At 44.1% G+C, this 26,155-nt stretch overlaps 2 protein-coding genes across 2 annotated transcripts; one reads left to right on the forward strand and one right to left on the reverse strand.

The window, feature by feature from the left end:
• Window positions 1-1,485: 1,485 nt before the first annotated feature.
• BPHL (biphenyl hydrolase like) lies at window positions 1,486-16,703 on the forward strand. Its single transcript, XM_060244168.1, has 7 exons — window positions 1,486-1,647; window positions 5,150-5,253; window positions 7,984-8,150; window positions 9,102-9,255; window positions 9,619-9,750; window positions 15,081-15,204; window positions 16,408-16,703. The coding sequence occupies exons 1-7, from the start codon at window positions 1,544-1,546 to the stop codon at window positions 16,502-16,504; spliced, it is 882 nt and encodes a 293-aa protein (XP_060100151.1). The 5' UTR covers window positions 1,486-1,543; the 3' UTR covers window positions 16,505-16,703.
• Window positions 16,704-16,759: 56 nt separating this feature from the next.
• LOC132575407 (tubulin beta-1 chain) lies at window positions 16,760-23,845 on the reverse strand. Its single transcript, XM_060244167.1, has 4 exons — window positions 23,667-23,845; window positions 22,694-22,802; window positions 19,837-19,947; window positions 16,760-18,923 (listed from the first exon to the last, which is right to left on the reverse strand). Exons 1-4 carry the CDS (start codon window positions 23,721-23,723, stop codon window positions 17,863-17,865), a joined length of 1,338 nt encoding a protein of 445 aa, XP_060100150.1. The 5' UTR covers window positions 23,724-23,845; the 3' UTR covers window positions 16,760-17,862.
• Between the last annotated feature and the right edge of the window lie 2,310 nt (window positions 23,846-26,155).

Genomic DNA, 26,155 nt, shown 5'->3' on the forward strand with positions numbered 1-26,155 from the left:
AAACCCAGTTCTCCCAGATAAGAGTCCGCACACTTAACCACTACACCAAACTGGCTCTGGACCATCCATATGGAACATTCTACATGTTTTTCCCCCTCTGTCTCCTGGTGCCTGCCATTTCCCCCTTGTGTCACTGGAAGGCTTTTTGCTGACTTGAAAAAAATATATAGTCGGTATATATCTGTCATGTTATAATACTGAAGCGTGGTAGTAAGGACTAATTTTTTAAAATGGCCCCGAAGAGTGGCAGAGCTAGAGAAAATGGCAGGCATCATCAGGGAATAGGGAGGGAAAGTTTGGAAATCCATGCCTTTCCACCCACATGGACAAGCCTGCTTTGATTTCATTCTTTCTGGAAAGGCTGGGCCAAAGCCAGTTTGGGAAATACTGGGGAAACCACAGAAGGAGACTGGAAGGATGACGTGGTGTGGATACAAACCCCTACCGGTTTGACAGCCAGGGTGAAGGAAAGCAGTCATGCAGAAGTAATCCTAGATTGCCTTCCACCCATTGGGAAGAATTGTCTTCTACTCATTGGGAACAACACGGTGGCATGTATGGTTTTCCTACACATTGGCAGAACCTGCTTGCGGGACTGGCTGTACGGCTAGACCGCTGTCGTAGAACAGATGGGAAGCAGTGCTTTTGCTGCTGCAGTACAGAAGGTGGCTCTCAGTATGTTTAAGTTATTCTGAAATGACAATGGGCAGGAAATGAGGGGAAACCAAGTATGGAATCCAAGAAGAAGATATTGGATTTATAGCCCACCCTCCACTCCAAAGAGTCTCAGAGTGGCTCTCAATCTCCTTTACCTTCCTCCCCCAACAACGGGCACCCTGTGAGGTGGGTGGGGCTGGAGAGGGCTCTCATAGCAGCTGCCCTTTCAAGGGCAAGCTTTGCCAGAGCTATGGCTGACCCAAGGCCATTCCAGCAGGTGCAAGTGGAGGAGTGGGGAATCAAACCCGGTTCTTCCAGATAAGAGTCCGCACACTTAACCACTACACCAAACTGGCTCTCAAGCAAGGAGGAGTAGGGCAATCCGGCCCCAAATACTAAAATAGCAAAGGCTGCCAGTGCGAATGTTCACCCTGAAAGTGAGCCAAAGACCCAGCAAAGAAAAAAAAGGGCATGGTGGAATTAAACGCAAGGGACGCTGGAATTGGAAAGGAGATTCCATCATCTTGACTGCACCCAGGAATGGATTGGAAGGGGGGGGGGGGGAGGTTACTACAGCCTGTCTGGATGTGCATTTAAGAAAGGAAGGGATACTTAAGAGAAAAACACAACTTTTAGGGAAATCATTTCGCTGGGAACAAGCACCTATTTTCTTACACGGAAATCTATTCCAACTTGATGGGCTTTCCGGAAACCTCTGATAAGCTTTTGTGCGAAGCGAGAAAAAGATGGACCTTTGCCACTGCATCCGAGGCCACCCACAACAGGCAGCGAAGCCCAAGCCGTGCCTTCTCAACCCACCGCACTCAGAGGAGGAAAACGCAGCGGAGGCGGAGCCAAAAGCAGGCCTCGCGGGGAAGGCGAAGCAATGGCTGGAGGTGGAGGGGTGCGGCTGCGGCGCCTCTTCTTGCAGCTTCCCCAGGCCGCCCAGTGCGCTGCGCTCAGGCCAAGCAGAGGTGCTGTTCTGTACAGGTAAGTGCCTATTCGGACAGCCGGTTCCAACAGGTTCCTAGAAGGGAGCGAGTGGTCGACGCAAGCATGCGCACGCGTGGTTGGTAGACTTGGATAAACCGGGGGGGGGTGCATTAGACTGTGCAGCAGGGGATTCGGGTTGGGATTCAGGAGGCGTTGGTCGGGCTCGGGGCGTTGTTTGGGCTACTTGTCTGAAAGGCTCAGGGAAAGGTGGGGGGTCTTTCTCGATTTGGAGGAACAGCGCAGGGGTCGATTGGAGCAAAGCTCCAGGCAGGGCCAAAGGTGTGGGTTTTCATTGGCAGCACCTGTGAAGTTGGCCATTTTCATTCGCAGACCGACGCAGCAACGCCCCTAAGGCTTTTGAACGTCTGCCCGTGCAGTAGGAAGGTTGCCAACCTCCACGTGAGGTCTGAAGATCTCCAACCTAGAAAGATCAATTCCCTTAGAGAAAATGGCTAGACTCTACATCTTTATACTCTACTAAGGTACCTCTTTGCCCTCTTCAGGCTCCACTCCCAAGTCTCCAGGGATTTCCCAAGTGGGGTTGGCAACAGTATGCTATAAGAGAGCCAGCTCCCCTTCTCCTTCTCCGAAATGGAGCTAAGCATAAGATGCTTCTTTGCATGTTCAGCACCCCGAACAAATCCTTTGTTTCAAAGAAATACACCATAGAACATGGGAAAAGCAAAGCAAAATCCTGAACACACACCTTTACACGCTCCCTTCCTATACATCTGTTCTGGCCACCAGAATGGAGTTCTGGGTCTTCTTGTAAAACACCAGGCAGGTTGCAAAGCCACTGGCAGTCCTTTGGCATAAAAAAATAAGCAGAAACCACCAGGTGATCTTATTACTTTTGTAAATGATAAAGGCAGAGATCCTGCTATACGCCAAACTTGCTTAATGCAAAAGCCACATAGAATAAATGTCAGATGTTTAAGAGCCGCAAGACATGAACATTAGATATTTGAGAGCCGGAAGGAAGATGGGGAGGGAGAGGTGAAAAGAAAGCAACTTTAAATGCATTCTCCAAACCACTAGTGATTTAGAGAAAGAAATGCATTCTTCAAGCCAGCCAATGGGACAGTAGGGGCGTCAAGAGTTGCACAATATATGTGAAAGAGCCACATGTGGCTCCCGAGCCACAGTTTGGCCACCCCTGCTATACACGCTCACCTGGTAGCCAGTCTTACCAAAATCAATGGGTTTTAGTCTTTAGTAAAAGCATAAAGGATTGTTAGTCTTTAAAAATATGTACTCTAATTTGTACACTACTCTGGCTCAGTGTTGTTGGACAAGGGTCTTGGGAGACCAGAGTTCAAGTTTAACAATGCAGTAAGGTTTATTGGATAGCGTTGGGCCAATTATGCTCAGCTTAGTCTGCCTTACAGGGTTGCTGTGATGATAAAATAGGTCAGAGGGGGCCAGGAGCCTGAGTTCCTTGGAAGAAGGGAGAGAGGGATAAAAACGAGATAGAAAAAAAGGCTATTCACGAATCTCTGTTTGTTTTGCAATAATTTTACTTTTTTAAAGGCAATGTTTAAAGGAAAGTGTGTTGCCTGGAAAATTCTAACCTGTCAAGGGGTGCAAAAGGCAGCTATGCAAATCTCCAAAATAAATTCTATCTCACCATGTAGTATTTACATAAATTAATGTACACAAACTGGTTGTATGCTTAGCAGCACCGGCGCATACTTTATTTCCCCCTCTCCAACAAACCATTGTAAGCATTTACAAATGATGTACCCCACAGCAGTGAAATGAAACCTGTTGATTTTTCCAGACCCGTGTCAGATCAGCAGATAAACAATGATTAACCCTAATGATTAACTCTGGCTAGTTATTAACAGGCAGTTAACCAATTGAAAAATTTGGAGGGGGGTGAGAAATGAGAGTATGGTGATATTTACATTACAAACTAAGCAAAAGATTACATGATCTTTTTCTTCTTTGCTAACCCCCAGATACTGTATGTTGAATTTTGTACAGTTATAATTAATTAGCAATCTGGGCATAAGGGTAAGCCATGCTAGAGAAAGGAACACGGCTTCTGTCTTCAGCGTAGCACAGACCTGTTCCATCACCTAAAGCAGGGTGGAAGGAATATGAATCAGTTCTGGATTCAGAACTGGGTCTGTCTGTCGGTACAGGAGGAAAGACAAGAAGCTGAGTTTCTAGTAAACTAGCCCTGTCCTGTTTCTATATATAGTCTTGCACATAAGCAGCGAGTAAATCATCCTCTTGATTCTGTATAATCATTCCTAACAGTGGGATTTCCCCCTTAACTGTGGCTATAAGCCTGAGGCTTTTTTTCCCATCAAGATCTGAAGCTGGTTTCAAATCCCGGTTAAGGCCTGACTGTAAGGTCACAGTGGCCTGTAGGGGAAGGATTACTTTTTTCAAAGATTTGAGAGGAGAGATAATACCTATCAGTGGAAAACTAGTGTGGAATGTAAAAAGCTAGGTTAGAAGCTTTCTCCTACTTTTCTTTTAAATTAATTTGCAGGGAGTTTTTGAATGCAGAAGCTGTGGGTGCATTCACACATACTAAATAACACATTTTGCAACTGGATTTTTACTGTGTAAGAACAGCAAAATCCACCTGCCGTGTGAAAGCACCTTTTGACTGTACACCTGCCGTCTGAAGTGGTATAGCCTCCTTACAGTTCTACTACCCCTTTTGGCTGCATGTGTAGATTAGGCCTTGTTTTGATAACAGATCAGTTCAGTGGATGCTGTTACAATAATACTTACAAAGGTGACCCCCATGAATTTCCACTTCATGAGGCTGTCAAAGCAAGAGACAACTGCATAGCAGCCCAGTTGTCCTCGTTGGTTTCACCATCCAAGAACCAGCCTTGCTTAGCTGCCAACTGACAAAATCAGGCTAGTCTAAAGTATTAAGGCTGTTATGTATAATTGTGCTTAATCATGGCTAAACTGATAGCGAGAGGGAATTAGCACTGGTGTTTGTGTTTGTGAACATGTGGCAGGCAAGGCAAGCCAGCTGCCTGTTTTCAGTCTCTCATCTGCGCTTAAGCTATTAGATCTGCACCAGCCCCTCATCTCAACAGCTGAGATTTCCAGTAGACTGGTGTGACCAAATACTCTGCTTTTTCTAACCGCAAACCTTCAGAATGATGAGCTCTTAATCTCCAAAGCCATTTGAACTTCCCTTCTCAGTTCTTTTTAACAGCAATAGTTGACTTGAGGCCTAACCTATAAAATGTACACAAAATGGAGGAGTGTAGAGCTTGGCCTGTTGTTTCTGCTGGAACAGTTCCTGGTGCTACATTTTAAGGTGAAAGATTGACTTGTCCCTTTCGCTGGAGTACCTGCTGAGCTCAAGATGTGCGTACAATACTTTCACTTAACTTTGGAGAGCAGCCAGCCAATACCTACCACTAATAACTGTATGTGTTGCAATAAAATGCAATATTAAATACATGTTGTAATAAAGTACAATATTAAATTTACCTTGGTGGGGGAATGTTTCTTCTAGCACTGCAGTGACCTCAGGAAAAATGGAAGTAAATGGCATCCACCTGCACTATCAGCGGACAGGAGATGGAAATCATGCTGTTCTGCTACTTCCTGGAATGTTAGGTTTGGACCTTTTGAATTTTGTACAGCTTCTCAGTGACCTCCCTCCCTCCCTCAACAGGACTTATTCATACAATTCTCAGTCATTTCTGGTTTGCAAGGGGAACCTCCTAGATTCAAGGGTTTCTCCTCACTGGCAGCATACATAGTTGGTGTCACAATGATGTCCCTTCTGGCACAACCTCATCCCGCCCCATTCCCCCCCCCCTCCCGCCATCCTGCTGAACTTAGTCAAGAACTGCCAATGGGGCGTGAGAGATCTTCTGCCACAGGGGGAGACCTGGCATCACTCACACCTCCATATTCAGATCTAGGAGGTAACATCTGGAAAGGAAAGGATGAAACATCTGGATTGTTTGGCTGTCCACAGCGACTGGTTGGCTACTGTGGAAAACAGGATGCTGGTTTAGATGGACTATTGGTCTGATTCAGCAGGGGTCTTCTGTTCTTAATTCTCCACATTTATTGCTGAATTATTTAAAATGTTGTTTCTTTTGAAATGAAGCTATGTTGAAAGAGGCATTTCATCTTGGGGTGGACAGAAGCACTCAATTTGTTCTACTGCTGTCCATTTTTTAGGTTTTAGAAACAATTTTGTTAAAAAAAATCTTAAATCATGTTCACCAGAGGTAAAACTGAGATGATGAGACCACCGAAAACACCATCCTGTGTACAGCTTTCTGAAAAACTGTTGTCTGTATCCTTTCACAGTGCCAGCAATGTAAATATACTGCTCTGCTTATTACGTGGCCTATTTTACAGACACACATTGATTTCACACAGTGTGACAGATAGCATTTTGCTGCTTTGGAAGACATTTAATGAGGACATCACCCTATCTTTGCTCATTAAAGTACTAGACATGAAGATTCACCTTCTCATTCAGCATATAGCACAGAATTCAATTTACAGGATCAGTCAACAGTAGCCTGCATTTGCGGTGTTAATTCCTACTGCCGCAATATGAATTTTGATTCTTTTTTGCATTTGTGTCTCACACTATTTACTTATTACATTTGGATTCCACTCTTCTTTCAAGAAGCTCAGGATTGTGTTTTCCTCACAACATTCCTGTGAAGTAGATTGAGAGATAATAATTTCTCTACGCCTGCCCCCTCTCCATAAGCTTCATGTGTGGATGGAGATTTGAACCCATGTTACTGGTTTGGCAATCTAGCCACTACATTGCACACTTCTCTAGCACATTAAAAGTGATGATATATATGGAGGTTCTGTATGGTATGAGCCCTAATTTTCATACTAGTTGCAGTGACTTTTGAAATGGCGTTGGATATGTCGTAACCAGGTCAAATTAATGTTCTTGAGCATGAATGGAGAGCTCTGTCATGTTTATAATTTTCACCTCTCTTCTGGTGGATACTAGACTAACTTCACAAACAAATACACAAAAGGTAGAGATTAAAGATACCTTCCGTCATGTAATTCAGTCCTCTTTAGATGTACATTTGTGTGCATGATAGAGATGTACAAATTGTGGAAATTCTGAAGCCCTTTCTGGAAAAACAGAAATATGTCTCGATTTGATAAGAAAGGAAGTATTGCACATATTTAAGTTCTTAATGGTATTCCCCCCACCGGGAAATCTCTCTCCCCCCCCCATGATTTCAAAATTTCTAGAAATTGTAAAATCTATATCTGATGCCAAAGTTGTTCAGCACTAATGATATTGTTTAAATCAATCTACATTTCTCCTTAAATCAGTGAATGAATGAATTTTCTGTTACTGAAATTTCATGGTACTGCCTTCAGTAGATAATAACAAAATAAAATATTAGTTTTTCTTCACCCAAAGGGTGATTAACATGTGGAATTCACTGCCACAGGAGGTGGTGGCGGCCACAAGCATAGCCACCTTCAAGAGGGGTTTAGATAAAAATATGGAGCAGAGGTCCATCAGTGGCTATTAGCCACAGTGTGTGTGTGTGTATATCTCTATCTATCTATCTATCTATCTATATAAATTTTTTTTGCCACTGTGTGACACAGAGTGTTGGACTGGATGCGCCATTGGCCTGATCTAACATGGCTTCTCTTATGTTCTTCAGTTCTGTACTTTTTAAAACAGCTTTTTCAAAACAGGGTAGTAAATTGTCATTGCAACTGTTGTATGGCCTGTTTTCTATTCGTTAAATATCTCTAGTGAATAATTAGAAACACTATCTTCACAAGTGACCCATTTTGTGGTATCAAGTATTTTCAACATAATACTCTAAGAAAGAAAAAAAGCACCCCAAAGATCAAGTTATATATATTTTTAAAAAGAAGTTATTCATTAGGTAGCTATGCACCTGCTTAGCAAGCCATTTCAGATTTCGGTGGGGTACATTTTACATTAACATGAAATCACTTTCAGAGAGAGTAGTATAATAATGGGTTTTAAGAAACCTGACCTTTTCATTATGTTATATAAAAGACCTTTTAAGGAATGCTTTTGTGACCAAGCAAGTTAGAATTACTGTGGTGTGTGAGAGAACTTTTCCCTGATCAAAGGTACTTGCATAGTATTAATTACCCATGGTGTACCAGTGCACTCTAAGGGGGTATCTCTGAGAGTGGCCCATGGGCATACTATTGTGTCAGGGCCAGAACTCCTTCAGTTGAGAAGATACTTAAGTATGGGTATTTGTAAGATAGCATTTTAGTCTTAAAGTGTACATAAGTATTGGGTCTTATGCAGCTCTCTCTCTCTCTCTCTATACATACACACATTAGGAAGTGGCCAGACTGATTTTGGACCCCAGTTGAAGTCTATGAACAAACGGCTCTTCACAGTTGTAGCCTGGGATCCTCGGGGATATGGAAAATCTATCCCCCCAGTTCGAGATTTTCCTCCTGATTTTTTTGAAAGAGATGCAAAAGATGCTGTTGAGTTGATGCAGGTAAATTTCTTCTGCAATAAAGAATTGACCATCTGGAATAGGCTTCTGAAAACTGGCTGTCTTCTTCCTGCATTTGGAGGGGATAGATGGTAGGGTAAGAAAATATGAGACCAGGTACCCCTTAAAAACCAACAATTTTCCATGATATAAGCTTTCATAAGTCAGAAGATGAAATGAACTTTGACTAATGAAAGTTTACGTCCTGGGAAATTTTGTTGATCTGTAAGGTGCCACTGAAGTCCAGTTTTGATCAACTATTACAGACTACCCACCTGAAACTATCTTAATGGTAAGTTTGGTGACCAAAAGGAGCCCCAACTGTACTTTTTGATCTTTTAAGTTGCCCTCCCACTCTTCCTGTGCACATGAGTCCATTGTCATGTGTAGTTTGAATTTACTGTTTTGACACCTGAGGAACCCAGCCAATAACCCTTTCTGTATTTTTAGCTTAAAACCCAAGTGGCAGTATTCAGCTCATCCCCACTCTACACATATTTCTTAGCCAACACAAAGGTTTGCAGATGGGATCCCCATAATATCTTCTAGTACCTTTCTTCTTGCCCTGACTCCTACCATCATGCATTACCATTACCTGGGGCTGGAGGCCTTTCAGTACCTTCCACACAAGCACTCACTCACTCAGCAGGCTGTCTGTTCCCCAGGGCTACCCAAATTTAAATTAAGCAAAAATAATCACAAGAGCCAAAATTAATCACAAGTGATAGCCCAAGGGGATCTTGTGGCTATGTTATTTTCACAATTTTTCTTCATACTGAGTATGATCTTGTCTTCAGTCCTGGCAAACTCGGTGGGCAGAACATAGCCAAACTTCAGCACTTTTAAGCCCCTTTGATTTGATGTTGCTCCTGAAGAAATATCTGCCTTGAGGCAAAATCATTCAGTGGTTCCACCTGGCTGATTTTTCCATTCTGTTTTGCTGTACTAACTAAGGCACTGAAGTTTCAGAAGTTCTCTCTGTTAGGATGGAGTGATGGTGGAATAACAGCACTTATCGCTGCAGCAAAGTATCCTCATCTTATCCACAAGATGGTGGTTTGGGGAGCCAATGCCACGGTTACAGCAGAGGATGCGAAACTTTACAATGGTAAGTATCAAAAGAATGAAGGCGGTACATAGCAAAACTCAGATCTTGAGTCTTTTTTTTCTAAATAATCAGCAGCGTTTCAGAAATTTAAATAATATGAACTAGAATAAGTCAGGTTTTTCATACACATTGGAAAAAGTTTTACTCAGCTGAGTTCCTTAATATGCAAATATACTGCAGGAAAGAGTACTCTGCTGTATTTACAATCTAATGTTCCAGCATAAGCCAACTCATATTCATTACATTATTTAAACTTACCTACAAAATGTGGAGTGCTTCTTTGATGATATAACAATGTTCAGGTGTGCATTTCACAAATACACTGGGGAAGACATTAATGCATAGATTCTATTAATATACTAGGTATCCGAGATGTTTCCAAATGGAGTGAAAAAGTCAGAAAGCCTTTGGAAGAAATGTATGGATTTGAATATTTTTCAAAAACCTGTGAAGCCTGGGTGGATGGAATCTCTCAATTTATGCACAACCCAGATGGTAAGAAATCTCACAGCATAAATTGGAGTAGTAGTTGATGGGATTTAGCCTGTGCTTATGCAAAATGTGGGCTGCATTTCATTTCATTTCTAATTTATTTTTTAAAAAATCTTATATTTTATTCTTATGAAATTGTCATTTTAAATAAAGTAGAGATGAAAGGGCAACCAGATACAACAAATGAGGTGCAATGTAACCGAGCACATGGGGATAGTTTAAAAAAACAAAGATATAAGTAAAAATAACAAAAACCCCTTTAACTACTGTAAATATACATTTCTCTCCCCTCCATAATGCTCCTTGTAAGGGGCCAGGCCTACCTGGCATAAGCACTCTGGGCTACCTGGTGTAATGTAAATTTAGTACCCAGCCGGGGCCTCCTAAACTGGTGGGTTCTCCTCACTGTTGTGACTATGTGTGCCCTTGGACTTGTGGAGAGGGATCCTGGTGTGGGAGGAAGTTGCTCATGACCCAAAGGCACACAAATATGATGCTTATGAGTAATTATAAGTGTACATGTGGAAAATGTCTTATATGATTTGGCCCTAACCAGGTCAGTTATCGTGGAGTTATTGTAAATAGTTCAATGAAACTGTCAACTCACTGAAAAAGGCAAAATCTATCACAGGGATTATTAGGAAAGGAACTGAAAGTAAAATTGTTTTGCAATAGTTTTGCTCTGAGCTCGCCAGTCGAGAGTTTTGTTTTCTGAATGTGAATAATTGCACCCACTACATGAGATGAAACATGCATTTAAAAAAAGTTTGGTCCTGAGACGTGACCATGAAAAGGCTGGGTAAGAACATGTGTATTATTGTGGATCAGATCAAAGGTCCATTTAGTATAGTTTTTTGCTTCCGACAGCTGGCCACATAGGTATCCCTGGCAAGCTCCTAAGCCAGTGCAATGTTGGTAGTTGCTCCCTTTGCAGCTGGTCACACTAGTAAGTTGACAGGATAGAGGAAGGAAGAGGTAGCAGAATGGAAGATGGTCTGTAAAAAGCTTTGCTGCTTTAGAAAGGATTTCAAGAAACACTCCAAAGGATTACTTGTCCTGTGTGTTGCCTTTCATTACATATGTGAGGACCCTGCTGCATTTCACTGATCTTACAGCCAATTTCAGCAACTGATATTTTTGTTTTGCCGGATGAGGCCAGCCTCCACATTATGTTGAGGATCAGCATTTGGTTTCCTCATGGGAGACCAGCCCTGGGTTTGATGCTGTGGGGAAATGGAGGTTTTTCCTGCTGTGCCACAGCAGTGTGGTGGATTTGTGTACCTCCAAGAGCCCCATGGTGCAGAGTGGTAAAACTGCAGTACTGCAGTTGGAGCCCTCTGCTCACAACCTGAGTTCAATTCCAGCGGAAGCTGGTTCAGGTAGCTGGCTCCAGGTTGACTCAGCCTTCCATCCTTCTGAGGTTGGTAAAATGAGTACCCAGCTTGCTTGGGGGAAAGTGTAGATGACTGGGGAAGGCAATGGCAAACCACCCCGTAAAAAGTCTACAGTGAAAATATTGTGAAAGCAATGTCACCCCACAGTCAAAAACGACTGGTGCTTACACAGGGGACTACCTTTACCTTTAAGGGCTTCACCGTTTTTTCTCCAGTCTCTCCCAAACTTGTTTCAATGTGAAGTTTTGGGGAAGAGTGCAGCAAAATCTGCGTGGCAGCTTTGTGGGTGGGGTAGTTCAGATTTTTCCTGTGCTGCCCACACAGCAGTGGTTTTCTTTGCTTCTATCCATATGACAGCCATTTCCTTCCCCTTCCAAAATTCAGAGCCAGTTTGGTGTAGTGGTTAAGAGCAGCAGACTCTAATCTAGAGAACCAGGTTTGATTCTCCACTCCTCCAATTGCAGCCAGCTGGGTGACCTTAGGCCAGTCACAGTTATTTCAGAGCTTTTCCCTCAAAGCTCTCTCAGCCCCACCTACCTCACAGGGTGTCTGTTGTGGGGAGAGGAAGGGAGGGAGATTGCAAGCCACTCTGAGAGAAGGATGGGGTATAAATCCAACTACTCCTCTTCCCTCTCCTTTACCCCCTTCTATTGTTACAGTGACCCTTGTATCAGGTTCTCTAAATTCCCAGCTTTCACTTTTTTCAAAATTAAGTCTCTAGGCCAGCAGGACTTAGTGGCTTGGAAGCCATGTGTGGCTTTTTTGACCCGTTTCCTAATATGACACCTGTCCCATGTTCCAGAAAAGTGAGGCTGGTGGTTGACAGCTGATTCCTTTCTTAAAACAGTGGTTACTGGAAGACCTGGTAACTTGCAAGCTTCCATGAGGTGTAGGCTTCATGCCAGGGATGGAGGTAAATGTGGCCTTATTAATAAATGGTCATTGTAAATGTGGGTCTTAGCAAGCTGCAGAGTGAGTACTACTGCTCTAAGGAGGAAGGCATTTGTCCACAACAGAAGTAGCTAGAGCAGGGGTCCCGACCTGTTTCTGAGCCTTCAAGTACCATTTTGGAACACTTCAAAATGGCTGCCACAGGAGGCAGAAGTAAATGGAATACCTCCTGGAAAGTAGGAATGGCTGAAGGGGGAAATGGAACCATACAGTGACTAAGGAAAGCCCAGGTGCCTACCAGTCCTTCTGACAACAATCCCTGCCCACCTGAAAAGTTCAGTGGGTGCCAGTGGAAGTACCAGCAGGTGTCATGGTGCCTAAGAGTACCACACTGGAGAACCCTGGCCTAAAGCCTATAGCATAGTAATCTCTCAGCTGTGTTTAGGAACCCAAATAGGAACCAAGCCATTAAAACTGCTCCTTTGGGAGTATATAGACCAACCAGGAACTAAAATTTTAAGAACTCTGAACCCTAAAATAATCTTAGGACTGTACAAACCCCATACCTCTCTCCAACAGCTTGTTGAACAGTCTGGGAGGGAAGTGGCGTGTTGCCAAATTACATTAGGAGTGTTTCTGTTTTCCAGTTTACCGTTACCATCTTAAGTACAAATGAAGGTTGCCTACCTCTACTTCTCCAGTTCACAAGTCAATCATTGCCAGTTTTAGTTAAAAAGCAATCAAAACTCAGTGCTAGTTTCTGCCTTAGAAGAGCTTTCCAACCAAGGACATCCAAAGTGCCTTTTCAGTGGCAACTGTATTCCATTTGTCAAGGACAGGAAGGCTAACAGCACACTCCTAGAAGAAACCCATCCTTCTCAGCCCATGGATTTCACTGTGGATTGAGAAAGAGTGCAAGTCTGCTTAGGAATGCATGCTGCAGACATCACTAGCCATATTTTAATTTCTCAGCTTTCCTTGCTAAAAAAAAACAAACCCTGGGTTTGGAGCCCTCTGGAACCTGTTCAAACTTTAGTCTGCTGAGATTTTGAAGTATAGCATTACTACAGTGTAAAACTTTTGGCAATGGCACAGTTTTTTAAAAAAACCAAAACTAGCCAAGTATGCATTTGTAATCCTTCTGTTTTCATATACTGTGTAGAAATATTCTTGAATCAGGTTTATCTTATGGCAGCATCCTGTTAATATCAGCTATGATTCTATTTTTGTCCTGGCTCCACTGGTGGATCTCCTGATGACACCTGGGTTTTTGGCCACTATGTGATAAGAGTGTTGGATTGGATGGAGCATTGGCCTGATCCAACATGGCTTCTCTTATGTTCTATATATTTAAATGTAGAGTGCATCCTAAATGTAAAGGCTCATGGTTGGTAACAAAAGCATTCCCAACATAAAATTCCATCAAATTAAGGTTTCCAGAAGTATTAAATTGGGGGGTGTTGATATTAGGTCTCGTTGCTTCTTTTTGCTGTCAATTCACAGCCCACTTACAGCAACCCTAAAGGGTTTTCACGGCAGGAGACATTCAGAGGTGGTTTTAATTGTCTGCCTCTGTGTAGCAACCCTGGTGTTCCTTCCATCCAAATACTGGCTGAGGCCAACCCTGCTTCATTTCCAAGATCTGCCAAGAGTGGACTATTTAGGTTAGGGCAGTTAGCCAAATACTTGCGCTGAATTCACAGGGTGTCTCCCCTCCCCCTCCAAAGCTGTGATTTTGGGAGTGGAAGGGAAATGCCATAGCTGAGACTGAGCTACAATGACTCTTACCCAGGAAGTGGTCCCATTATGACGGAATTGCTGTTGCCTATGCACAGACTGTTAATCCAAGTTACAATTATTACACCTTATGAAGAAATGAAAAACCTTGATGGATGATGAAACTCTTAGAATTGCAAAGACAGACAAGAAGTAAAAGGAGACAGAAATACAATCAGAAATCTAAGTGTGGCATTCCACCAACTTGTGCTTAGAGATAAAAGAGAACTATTATAATAACCAAGTAAATAAAAGAAAACAAAAAAGAGATCTGTTCCAAAAGTTCCAAGAAATAAAAAACTGGAAATTTAAACCACAGCTAGGGATGCTGAAAAAACATGGAATTACATTAACTGTATAGGACAAAATAAAATATGGGAAACAATACACTGAAACTATACAGAAGAGATGAAAGGATGACAGATTCGTTCAAAGAAGCTTTTGAAGAACCACCTAACAGTTTTACAAAGTGAAGTGAAAGCTCTACTAAGAGCAGCGGAATGAAACCAGGAATGCATGGGACATCAATAGAACTATAGCTATAGAAATAGTTCATCAAAATCTTAACAAGAATATGCCAACAAATATAGAAAACAATGGTCTACAGACTGGAAACACTCAATATACATTCCAATTCTGGAAAAAGGAGATGTCAAAGATTGCAGCAACTATGGGACAATCACATTTTCTCATGCAAGTAAAGTGATGCCCAAAATCTTGCAGATTTCTACCATATATGGAATGACAAATGCCAGATGTTCAAGCTGGATTCAGAAGGAAGAGAGACTAGATATCATACTGCACATTTGCTTTGGTTATTAGAGCATACAAGGATTTTTCAGAAATCCAATTTTTTTCCTTCCATTAAATCCTATGGGGGACCATTACAGTCAGTGGTTCCCACAGGGTATAATGGAGAATCAATTTTGATATGCAGATAACACCAGATTCCTAACAAAGAAACAAAAGCTTTAACATTTTTCAGGTTATTTACAAAAGCAAAGGAGAACATGCTATTACCTTTACAAACTAGCATGAACTTTGGTCAAGAAAGAGCCTAAGTGGTAATTGGTCAGATCTAGTAGGGCTATTCTTCTACTCCACTTGCATAGATAATATTTAGATTTCCAAATGATAATCTTGGATGTTATTCATTATTACTCTTATTCGTGTACTACAACCTTTGGTCTGTATTAGCTAATAACTCTTGGTTATAACTTCTGATTTCAAAAATTCAGTTAACCTGATTTTTCTCTACACACTCTCCCACAGGTAGTATCTGCCAAACTTCACTGCCTTATATTAAGTGCCCAACATTAATAATCCATGGAGAGAAAGACCCCCTGGTGCCACGCTTTCACGCTGAATACCTGCACAAACATCTCAAAGAGTCACAGTAAGTTAACCACTTAATTTCATGACCATTTGCAAAGAGATGTTATGTGTTTCATAGTTATGTAGCCAAGAATCCATTTTGAGGATTACTTTTATTATCTCTTTATAATTCTAGTTGGGAGAGAGTAACCCAGTGTTGTCCCATGCAGAGGGGCTGCTGGAATGCTCATTTATTGCTGCTGAGGTTCAATATAGATCTTCTGGAAGAACCCAGATATAGCATTTGCCTACCAGGGCAACCTGGAGCTCCATTCAAACAGCTTAATGCCAATTTTCTCTGTTGCTAATCTCAGTATCATCTTAAGAATAAGTCATTAGCACCTTTTTCTACCCTGGGTACAAGTATTGGAAAGCACAAGAACAATTCTTACAGATTATTAGTTTTGAAAATTTATACTGTTCATGTGAAAGAGATGAACTTTCTCCATAAACTGTTCCAGAGAACTTCTTTCACATGAACAGTATAAATCACTGGTGTACTAATCAGAGTAAAAATTAGCTGGGTTAAAGACATTTCAGTGTTTTTGCTTGGAGACATTGGGCTGGATATGGCCAGCTTTTTCATACTTCCCTCCCCCATTCTCCTCCTTATTATACTGCTGCATTGTTTCATTTAAAAATTATATTGGTACGCTACATATTGCTGCTACATACTGCTGCAGCCATTGGGCTATGGCTTGTGGAAATGGAACTGCACTGAGTTTTCCTTTCTGCTTAGTCATTAGTGGATCCATCCCAAACAACTGTTTGTGGCTCTGAGCAAAAGCCTTCATGGAACACCTCAGCATCCACATCAGCTTGCCGAAGATGGGAGTTATAGACCTGTTTGCAACTTCACTGTAGTTTATTAGTGGAAGCTCCCAGTATTTGGAATAGGGTTCTCTGGTAACTTTGTTCCCCTTCCTTCACTTCCGAAGGCCTTGATACATTCACTTGTCCTTTTGCCAAGTATCAACTTATACTTGAAGAAAAATCGTTTTCGGTTACTCCAAAGCCAGGCCGGCCTTCAGCAATAGTGACATACTATTTGAAGCAGCTGAACAGATTTTCGTTGTTGCAGACTACAATCAAGATCTTCATTATGTCATTGTTGTTAAATACCCAGTTAATTCTGGACTGTGCTTGAGAAACAATTACAAGGGTCTTTATCTAAGCTCACACTGCTATTATGTACACCAATTTACTCAGTGCTTGTCTTTTTCAGGTTGCATTTTATGCCTGAAGGAAAACATAATCTACACCTACGTTTTGCCGAGGAGTTTAACAGAATTGTAGAAAGATTTCTTCTGCAGGATGCTTAGTTTTAGGCATAAACCTAGCTTTCTTCCTATTCAAGGTGCCAACATGACTCGTATCTAAGGGATGGAAGAGGCAGAGTAAGAAATCAAATGCCTTTGTCTTTCACTGGGGGTTAAGTAAAGTCCTTCCATGCCAACAGGCTTGGTATACAAAAGATGTCATTTCTTTGACTCAATGATGATTAAAAATATGAGACTGAAAGTGCATCCTTGAAATGAACTGTGCGCCAAAAATCTCGAAGAACACACAAAACTGAATTATTCAGAACACATGCCTTTATATAGAGTCCAACATTAACGTCACACAAAGGTCATCTGAATAAACTGGATTATGGCAGTTACAGAGATCCTCGGGGGAAAACAACTGCACAGTGCACAGAAAATGCCAACAGAAACACAGCCACAGATAGCATGCTTCGTCATGGCCATCAGAACCCTTGCCTGGTCTATGAATATTGCCCCCCCCCCTCCCCAGGTCTTCTGCTATTTTGCAACTTCCCTTCCTTTTCGCAAGGCTAGGTCCCACTTTTCATATGGAGGACCACTACTAAAGAGAATTCAGACACGATTTTGAACACAAGACCACTTAGATATTGTTGAAAACTTCCAGAAATATAAACACCATTGGACTAAAAGAAAACACACCCGTAACTGTACAGCTGGATAGCAACCACTTTTTTTTTTAATCATTTGAAGGGTTGGGTTTGTTTTATGAGATCACCTTTGATGAACTGCTCCTGACAGAAGATGTACAGGGAAAAAAAATTCTTAATGAGGCAAGTGAAATTGATATACTTGCATCATCTGAGCAATCCAAAGCAACTGCCTTTGTCTTTAGTGTTTGCAATTTAAAACATCTAAACACATAAATTAGGTTGCAAATATAAACATTTCTACACTGTGCTTTGTGAAAACACAAGGAAAATAGAAGGGGTAATTTATGTAGAGATCCATTATCTTTTCCTCAGACTTGCAAAATTATTTTATATTAAGAGGGAGTTGTCAAACCTACCAGGGAGCAACCAAATAAATAAGTCCAGTTTTGCCTTTGTATTGGGGCCAAAACAATTAATCTTCTTTACAGGTGGTTTAAACAGCTGGTAGAGTATTTTAACCCAATAAATATGCAGGTTACAACCCTAGTATCCTGGTGGAAAACAGCTTTGTTTTATTTAACTGTAGGGAATCCACCTTAAACCAATTAGCCAATATTTACAACGATTTAAAAACAGATGAGAGGTCACAAAACTGTAGACAGAGGCAACGGGAAAAAGAAAAGCACCAAGAACTGAAGCATGCATTCCTGTAACTGATCAAAACCTTTCTAGACGCTTGCCCAATTGCATTGAAACTACTCAGTCCTAAGCCTCATCCTCTTCTCCTTCCTCTTCAAATTCACCTTGCTCATCAGCTGTGGCATCTTGATATTGCTGGTATTCGGAGACCAGGTCATTCATATTGCTCTCGGCCTCCGTGAACTCCATCTCATCCATGCCCTCGCCGGTGTACCAGTGCAAGAAGGCCTTGCGCCTGAACATGGCTGTGAACTGCTCTGAGATTCTCTTGAACAGCTCCTGGATGGCGGTGCTGTTGCCAATGAATGTGGCGGACATTTTGAGGCCCCGCGGTGGAATGTCACAGACGGCCGTCTTCACGTTGTTGGGGATCCATTCCACAAAGTAGCTGCTGTTTTTGTTCTGGACGTTGAGCATCTGCTCATCCACTTCCTTCATGGACATCCTGCCCCGGAAAATGGCGGCCACCGTAAGATAGCGGCCGTGGCGTGGGTCGCAGGCTGCCATCATGTTTTTGGAATCAAACATCTGCTGGGTGAGCTCTGGCACCGTCAGGGCACGGTATTGCTGGCTGCCACGGCTAGTGAGGGGAGCAAAGCCGGGCATGAAGAAGTGTAGGCGAGGGAAAGGGACCATGTTGACCGCCAGTTTGCGAAGGTCAGCATTCAATTGGCCAGGAAACCGGAGGCATGTGGTCACCCCACTCATGGTGGCAGAGACCAAATGGTTGAGATCCCCGTAGGTAGGAGTTGTCAGTTTCAGGGTGCGGAAGCAGATGTCATACAAGGCCTCGTTGTCAATACTGTAGGTTTCATCTGTGTTCTCCACCAGCTGATGGACTGAAAGGGTGGCATTGTACGGCTCAACCACTGTGTCTGAAACCTTGGGAGATGGCATGACACTGAATGTGTTCATGATGCGATCTGGGTACTCCTCCCTAATCTTGCTGATGAGAAGCGTTCCCATGCCGGATCCAGTGCCCCCACCCAGGGAATGGGTCAGCTGGAAGCCTTGCAGGCAGTCGCAGCTCTCAGACTCCTTCCTTACCACATCCAACACAGAGTCTACTAGCTCAGCTCCCTCTGTGTAGTGGCCCTTGGCCCAGTTGTTCCCAGCACCACTCTGGCCTAGAGCAAGGAGGAGAAAAATACATCAGGCAGAATAAATCTATACAATGAGAAACTGCTCCTTTATTGGCCATACTAAACTCTCATGAACTCTAGATTCATGAACCTCTCTCCAGATACAGCCTAGAAATTGTGATCCTATGTGCCCTCTAGCAACCAACTTATCTTGCCTCCACATCACCAGGACTTTTTTTGTAGCAGGAATGCCTTTTGCATATTAGGCCACACACCCCTGATGTAGCCAATCCTCCTGGAGCTTACAGTAGGCCCTGTACTAAGAGCCCTGAAAACTCTTGGAGGATTGGCTACATCAGGGGTGTGTGTCCTAATATGCAAAGGCATTCCAGCTACAAAAAAAGCCCTGCACATCATGATCTACCAAAGTTAAAGCCTAATGGTATACATGTCCAACTTTGAAAGTCAGTTGGGCCAAAGGAATCTGAGGTATAAGCCTCAGCCAAGAGCATGAAGACAGATTTTAGAGGAGTCAGAAGAAGAGGTTTTGTGCTGGGTCACTGAGTATTTGTACGAGGTCATCTTGGTCACATGAAGTTGTCATACACTGCGTTAGACCTATCAAGGTCAGTACTGTCTACTCTGAATGGCTGGAGCTCTCCAGGATCTCAGGTAAGCCTTCCAAATGGAAATTCTGGCGATTGGATTTGGGACCTTCAGACCCTTTTTGCTGTTTAGCATATTTCTGCTATCTGACTCAATGAAAAGCTTTGCCTACTGCCTCCTTACTTGATTCACAAGGCGATTTTTGCCAAGTGTTGAATTCAGGGGTCTGCAGAAGGACAACAAAGATTCTTTTCATGCTAAGCCGCCACATGCATTGGCTTATATTTCTGTAGCAGACAATTTACTCAAGGCAAGAACAAAGGCTCCCAGTTGTTGAAACAACCTTACATACCGAAAACAAAGTTGTCAGGTCTAAATATCTGGCCGAAAGGTCCAGATCTGACAGAGTCCATTGTTCCGGGTTCCAAATCCACGAGGATTGCACGGGGCACATACTTGTTACCTGAAGAAAGAACACAAGCTAATGTTACAGACATAGCGGCCCTATTAAATACCTGCCAACGAATGTGCTCTAATTCAGAGATGCATATTGAATTGCCCTTGATTGAACAGCAAGTTTTTACATTTCTTCTCATGTACAACAAAAAAACATACCTGTAACAGATCTTAGCTGGCAAATGATCAGTGTCATCCACTGTACTAATAGAAGATCGCACCATCTCAGAAAACAAGTTTCTGGCACTAACTGCAGAATACAGACTTTAACCAAGGTCCCTGGTTTCACTGGCCATGTATTTACCAAGAAGTACATGCCCTCAAGCCAGGGCCGGTGCCGCCTCCAGTGGGGGAGAACCCCCAGCGCTGGCCCAAATTGGGTTCCATTTGCATGGAGGAGCCCTCTGTGCAAACGCCTCCCCCCCCACCCCGCTCGACCTTCCTGCGATGTGGGAAAGCCCAACGGGGCCAGATGGCCCCGTTTGCACAGTGGGCTCCTCTTCAGCTGCTCTTTCTCAGCTCTGAGGGATCAAGGAAGCTTCTCCGATCCCTCAGAGCTGAGAAAACATGAGCTGGAGGCTCAGGGACGGCGTGATTGGGAAGGGGGCACCCGCCCCCCCTCTCTGCTGGGAGCTGGTGTCCTAGGCAATCACCTAGTTCAGCTCCCATGCACCAGCCCTGCCTCAAGCACAGACAGAAGGAGAACATATAAACTTCAGTGAGTGAGATTTTTGTGCAAGTTCCCTTGCCAAATCTCCTGCCACTAGCTGCCAAACTTCTAGTGCAGCAATACCGGAAGGAGGGCAAGAGCTTGACAAAAGTAGAAGGTGGAATTCAATAAAAATGAGAGATGAATCGCTTCTTTTGTGGCTGTTGCACTAAACCATTCAGTAGGAAAGCCAGTTACTCTTTTCCTTGCTGAGGAACATGTATCTATTACTAAAATAGCAACCACCACCCCCTTTAGGTGGTGCTGGCTCAAGGTGGTGCCCTAAGCAAGGTGCTGCCCCTGCCTAGTCACCTGTGCTTTTCTGCCCTGGCAGGTCCAGCACAACTCCTGCATCTCAGAGCACACACATCATCGTTGATCTGCCGCCCAGCTTCTGGAAGCCAGGAGATGGAGCAATGGCAGCCGGGTGGCAGTGCACTCTTGAGGTGCAGGAGCTGCACCGCCAGGCTTGCTTATTTCCCTCACTGTGGAGGTGAGGGGGGGGAGGGGCCAACCCAGTGCACCCTCCCTGGGCCACACCCTAGGCAGCCACCTAAAGGAATGTGCCAGCCCAGTTTTTAGGTGAAACCACTGAGACTAGATCCTGGATATTGAAAGAATATTATGAACTGTTAACTGCCATGTCTAAAGATCTGAGGAAGTGTGCCAGCACACAATAGCTCATACTTTTAACATTTGTTGGTCTTAAAGGTGCCACTGGCCTCAAAATACTGTATTGCAAAACCATGCACTGACCAAAACTGAAATTTTAAAAGGGAAGTCTGATATCTACCTAGGGAGGAGTTTCCCATTCATCTCTCCAATCATAGCAATGTACTGGCTCAGAGTAAGTAATGCTGTATGCTAGTAATTCTAAGCAAACAGGCGCAACAAAAGATTCCATGTGCTCACTCTTCCCCTCTACAGTGTCACTCAACAACATCAACACCAAGCATTTATCAGCACAAAAGCACCATATTCGATATGAGGAAAAAAAGACTGCAGGTACAGTTGAAAAGTTTGTACATTCACTTTCAAAATTATAGAAATTCAGGATCTAAAATTGCTTTCAATGTCTAGAAACAACAGCAATGCTTTCTAGCCGGAAGCATCTCTCCTTAATGAGGGCTATAATATTTAATCGACAGACCTATGCTAAAATTTAACTGAAAGGTTTTTAATGTGTCCAATTGGACAGGTATGTTTCTTTAAAATCTACCCATTTTAAAAATGTCTTTTAAAAACCTGTAGAGGAGAGGCTGTTATGTGCCTTCTCTCCCAGGAAGGAGTACCACAGGGGTGTCAAACATGTGGCCCAGGGGACAAATCAAGCCCCTGGAGGGCTCCTATCAGGCCCCCGAGCAACTGGCTGTTATTTGCTTTCTTCCGCATAATGGCTTGCTTTGCAAGACTTGCTCAATCACACAGGAGCTACAGAGCTATTTTCTCCACTGGCTGAGGCTCCTGTGGGGAGGAACAGGAGGGAGAGCTTGTTTTGCCAGGCTCTCTCAATTGCACAGCAGAGATACTGAGCCAAGCCTCTCTTCCTTCTATTGGCTGAGGTTCCTCCTCCTCCTGGCCCCCTGGGGAGGGAAGGAAAGAGCCAGAGCTTCCTTTGCCCAGTTCCCTGGATCTCACAAGAGAGATACAAAGAAAGCACTTTAGACCGAGTGCTAATGATTTAAGCATATTTTAAGGTTTTTTTAAATTGTGTTTGTGTCCTTTATCTCTTTGCTACCTAATCTTAAATAGGTACACACAAAGCTTAACATGGCTCAGCTCAACAAGGTCTCATTTATGTCAGATCTGGCCCTCATAATAAATGAATGTGACATCCCTGGAGTATCACAAGGAGGCCACTACACCACGTGGCCATTTACAAGGGCCCTTTCTTAGTAATTTGCAAAGGCACACAGAATTAAGAGGTGCATGCAGAATTAAGAGTCATACGACCAACCTCACCAAGATATAACTTCCCATTAAGAAATAAAATTAATTCTAAGGAACGGGAAGCCCTCAGAAAACCAAGGAAAGGCAGAATTACCAGCTGCTTCATTGTAGTAGACATTGATCCTCTCTAGCTGAAGGTCGCTGTCTCCGTGGTAGCTGCCGGTGGGGTCAATGCCGTGCTCATCGCTGATGACCTCCCAAAACTGGAATAAAATTGCAGAGCCATTAGACAGCTGCTTCTGACACGCCAAAGGGGCTGCTGCTGCCACGCCTTAGCCGCATTCAGCAGCCATGCTGCCCACCTTAGATGGCATCCACTGCCACAAGGCTAAGGGTACCCTTTCTGGAGGCAAAAAAGCCTACCCCTAGCCAAAGATGCTCTTTCTTGCAGACATGCTCTCCCATCCATCCACAGGTAGCACTATTGTTCTGGCAGCAGGCGCACAGGGCACGTGGGAAACGCAGCTGTTCATCTGACGAAATATTTTAACACCCGGATTACAGCAAGGCGTTGGGGCTTTTTACGACCTGCACGCCCGCAGCCCTCCCGGTCAAACCGCCCCGACTGCAGGCTGCAAGCTCAGCAACAGGGCGAGGCAACCGCAGCCTGCCATGCTAATCACCGGATTCAGGCATCAGCGACTCAAGGGAGTGACTGGGCGGAAAAGGGAGTCCAATCCGGGAATGAGGCTCATAAAAATAATAATAATAAAATCTCTCTCTCCCCCCCCCCCCCCCCGCTCTTTATCCTTTCCAATATGGAGAATGGAGACCCTTTATTGTAAGCCACAAAATGGTACCAAGAAAGCCTCCGGGAGGGAGGGAAGACGGGGGGAACGGCATGAGAACACACGGCTCGACGGAGAGAGGAAGCAGCATCGGAAGGCGGCACCGCCCCCCCCCCCAAGAGTAGATGCAGGATGCAAACATAAAATAAAACCCACCCTAGAGAGCCGGCCTTACCCCCACCGCGTGCCCGGCGCCACCACCACCCTCGCCATCTTTTCCCACGGATGCTGCCGAATCCCGCGCCCTGCAACAATGGAGGCAATCTTCCCCCTCCTTACCTTGGCTCCGATTTGGTTCCCGCACTGGCCGGCTTGGATGTGCACGATTTCACGCATGGCTGCTGTTGAGACCGGTTTCTGCTCGCCCCTCAAACAGCCAAGAACCTCCCGCAGCCCCCCGACACCAGCGGCTGAAAACTGGGCGCGTCGCTCCACCGGCCTCTTTTATAGGGAGCCGCGTAGCCCCGCCCCGTCCATTCATTCCCGGGCGCCGGCTGGCTCCTGCGGTGGGGCGGGGCTACACGAGAGCTGGACCTCCATTGTCTCCCGCGAGGAGGAGAGGACGGAGCAGCCCGGCTCGCCGCCCATTCCTCGCCCGGGCTGAACGTCTCTTGCATTGGCAGCCTGCATTCCACTTTGGGCGAGGCAGCATTTAGAACACCTGCTTTGAGTGCGAGGAAACCCAGGTCCAAGTTTTTTTTATTTTTGAAATCATCTTTATTTTTAACATGCACCGCACCAATATGACAATACATTAAAACAAAGACCAATATATAGTTGCTACAGAGAAGATATAAATAAAGAATGACCTGTATTAGAAGAATAGCGAGTCCCGATCATAAGCCTTATTAGGAACCACGTTTTGCTGAGTCAAATATGATACTACTGGAAACCATACTGCTGTAAATTTTTCTTGATAATTTTGTAAGTTAGGCATGAGATGACCAATGTTCCTTCTAAGCTGCCGTGGCCTGTGAGCAAAAATTCTACTTTGTGAGCGACTGGTATTAAAGTTGTGAGCTACTGACATTACACTTTTGGAAAAGGAAAGGTCCCCTGTGGAAGCACCAGTCGTTTCCGACTCTGGGGTGATGTTGCTTTCACAAGGTTTTCATGGCAGACTTTTTACTAGGTTTGCCATTGCCTTTTTCAGTCATCTGCACTTTCCCCCCAGCAAGCTGGGTACTGGTTTTACTGACCTCAGAAGGATGGAAGACTGAGTCAACCTCGAGCTACCTACCTGAAAACCCAACTACCGTTGGGGATCGAACTCAGGTCGTGAGCAGAGCTTAGGACTGCAGTACTGCAGCTTTAACACTCTGCGCCACGGGGCTCTTTTAAACTTGCGAGCTGCTGCATAAATTACTGGGGTCTGGGGTCATCCTTCCCTGAGCTATGACAAAAATATGTGAGCTAGAGGCTAAAAATCTGTGAGCTAGCTCATGCTAACTCAGCTTAGATGGAACACTGGAGATGACAACTGGTAATTTTGCAATGAACAAAACATTACCACACCTTATTTTGCCGGGATGATAAAAAAGGTGAGCTTTTATCTCCCCATTTTGAAGCAAGTTGAAGGGCGGGTGGCAGGGAAGATCCTTTTCCCACCCTGAGAGATTCTGGCATAGCTGAGATGCTTTTGGTCAGAAAGGGCAGCATTAAGTTGTGATGGTATGTATAAGGCAGCAGCTTCTTACATCTTTGCAACACAGGCTATTGAGATGACTGGGTATCAACCAGATAAAGGTTTCCTTTCACTCTGCTAACCAGTATTATGGCCACACATCAGCCCACCTATGCAGACTGTCAACAGCTTTTACTAGCCCTCTTTGCAACAGAGGAGAGAAGCTGCATTCTGCATCATGCCCAAAAGCATGTAGAGGGAAAAGTCCCCCCAGAGACTGCAGATAGAGAGGAGTGGATAAAAACCCGTTTTCCTGCAACAGACCCAGAATGGGATCCCAATGGCCGTGAGTCTAAAGAGCGACTACCAGGATACAGACAGGCAATCTTAGAAGGCATGAAAGAGGCAGGCAAGAAGCCTATTAATATGTCCAAAGTCAGTGAAGTTCTCCAGAAAGCAGATGAGAGCCCTGGAGCTTTTGCTGAGCACTTGATGCAAACATTTCGAATGTATACTCCATTCGATCCAGAGGCTGCAGAAAACTTGCACATGGTAAATACAGCTTTCATTGCCCAATCTTATGCTGACATCCGCAAGAAGCTCCAGAAGCAAGATGGCTTTGCAGGCATGAATTTATTCCAATTGCTAGAGATTGCCCAGAAAGTTATGCCAATTGGGATGTAGACCAGAAACGGGAGGCGGAAAGAAAAATTAAAAAGAAGACTGATCTGCTGGCAGCGGCGCTGGCTGGGCAGACATCTGTGAGAGGCAGAGGGGCTATGCGAGGGCAAGGAATGAATGGCGGGAATCAAAGATCTGCAATGACTAATTTAGACCCAAACCAGTGTGTGTACTGTAAAGAATTTGAGTACTGGAGAGACTCATGCCCTAATCGACCCCCCCCCCCCCCTCTGCACACAAGAGATCCAAAGCACCCCTAGATAGATGACAGGAGTTTAGAGGCCGAGGGAGCAGAGGAGCCAGAGGCAGAGGCCAGGTCCAGAGTGGCAGGTATCGGAGGAACGAAGAAGACCCTGTGTATGGCCTGGTTGGTCTGGAAGGATGGGATAACTAGGACAAACCAGGCACTGATGGTCCTGGCCCTGTGGAGTCCATGGTCACAGTTGATATTGGGGGCCAGGAG

Source organism: Heteronotia binoei, chromosome 7 (assembly GCF_032191835.1).
Source record: "Heteronotia binoei isolate CCM8104 ecotype False Entrance Well chromosome 7, APGP_CSIRO_Hbin_v1, whole genome shotgun sequence".
Lineage (NCBI taxonomy): Eukaryota > Metazoa > Chordata > Lepidosauria > Squamata > Gekkonidae > Heteronotia > Heteronotia binoei.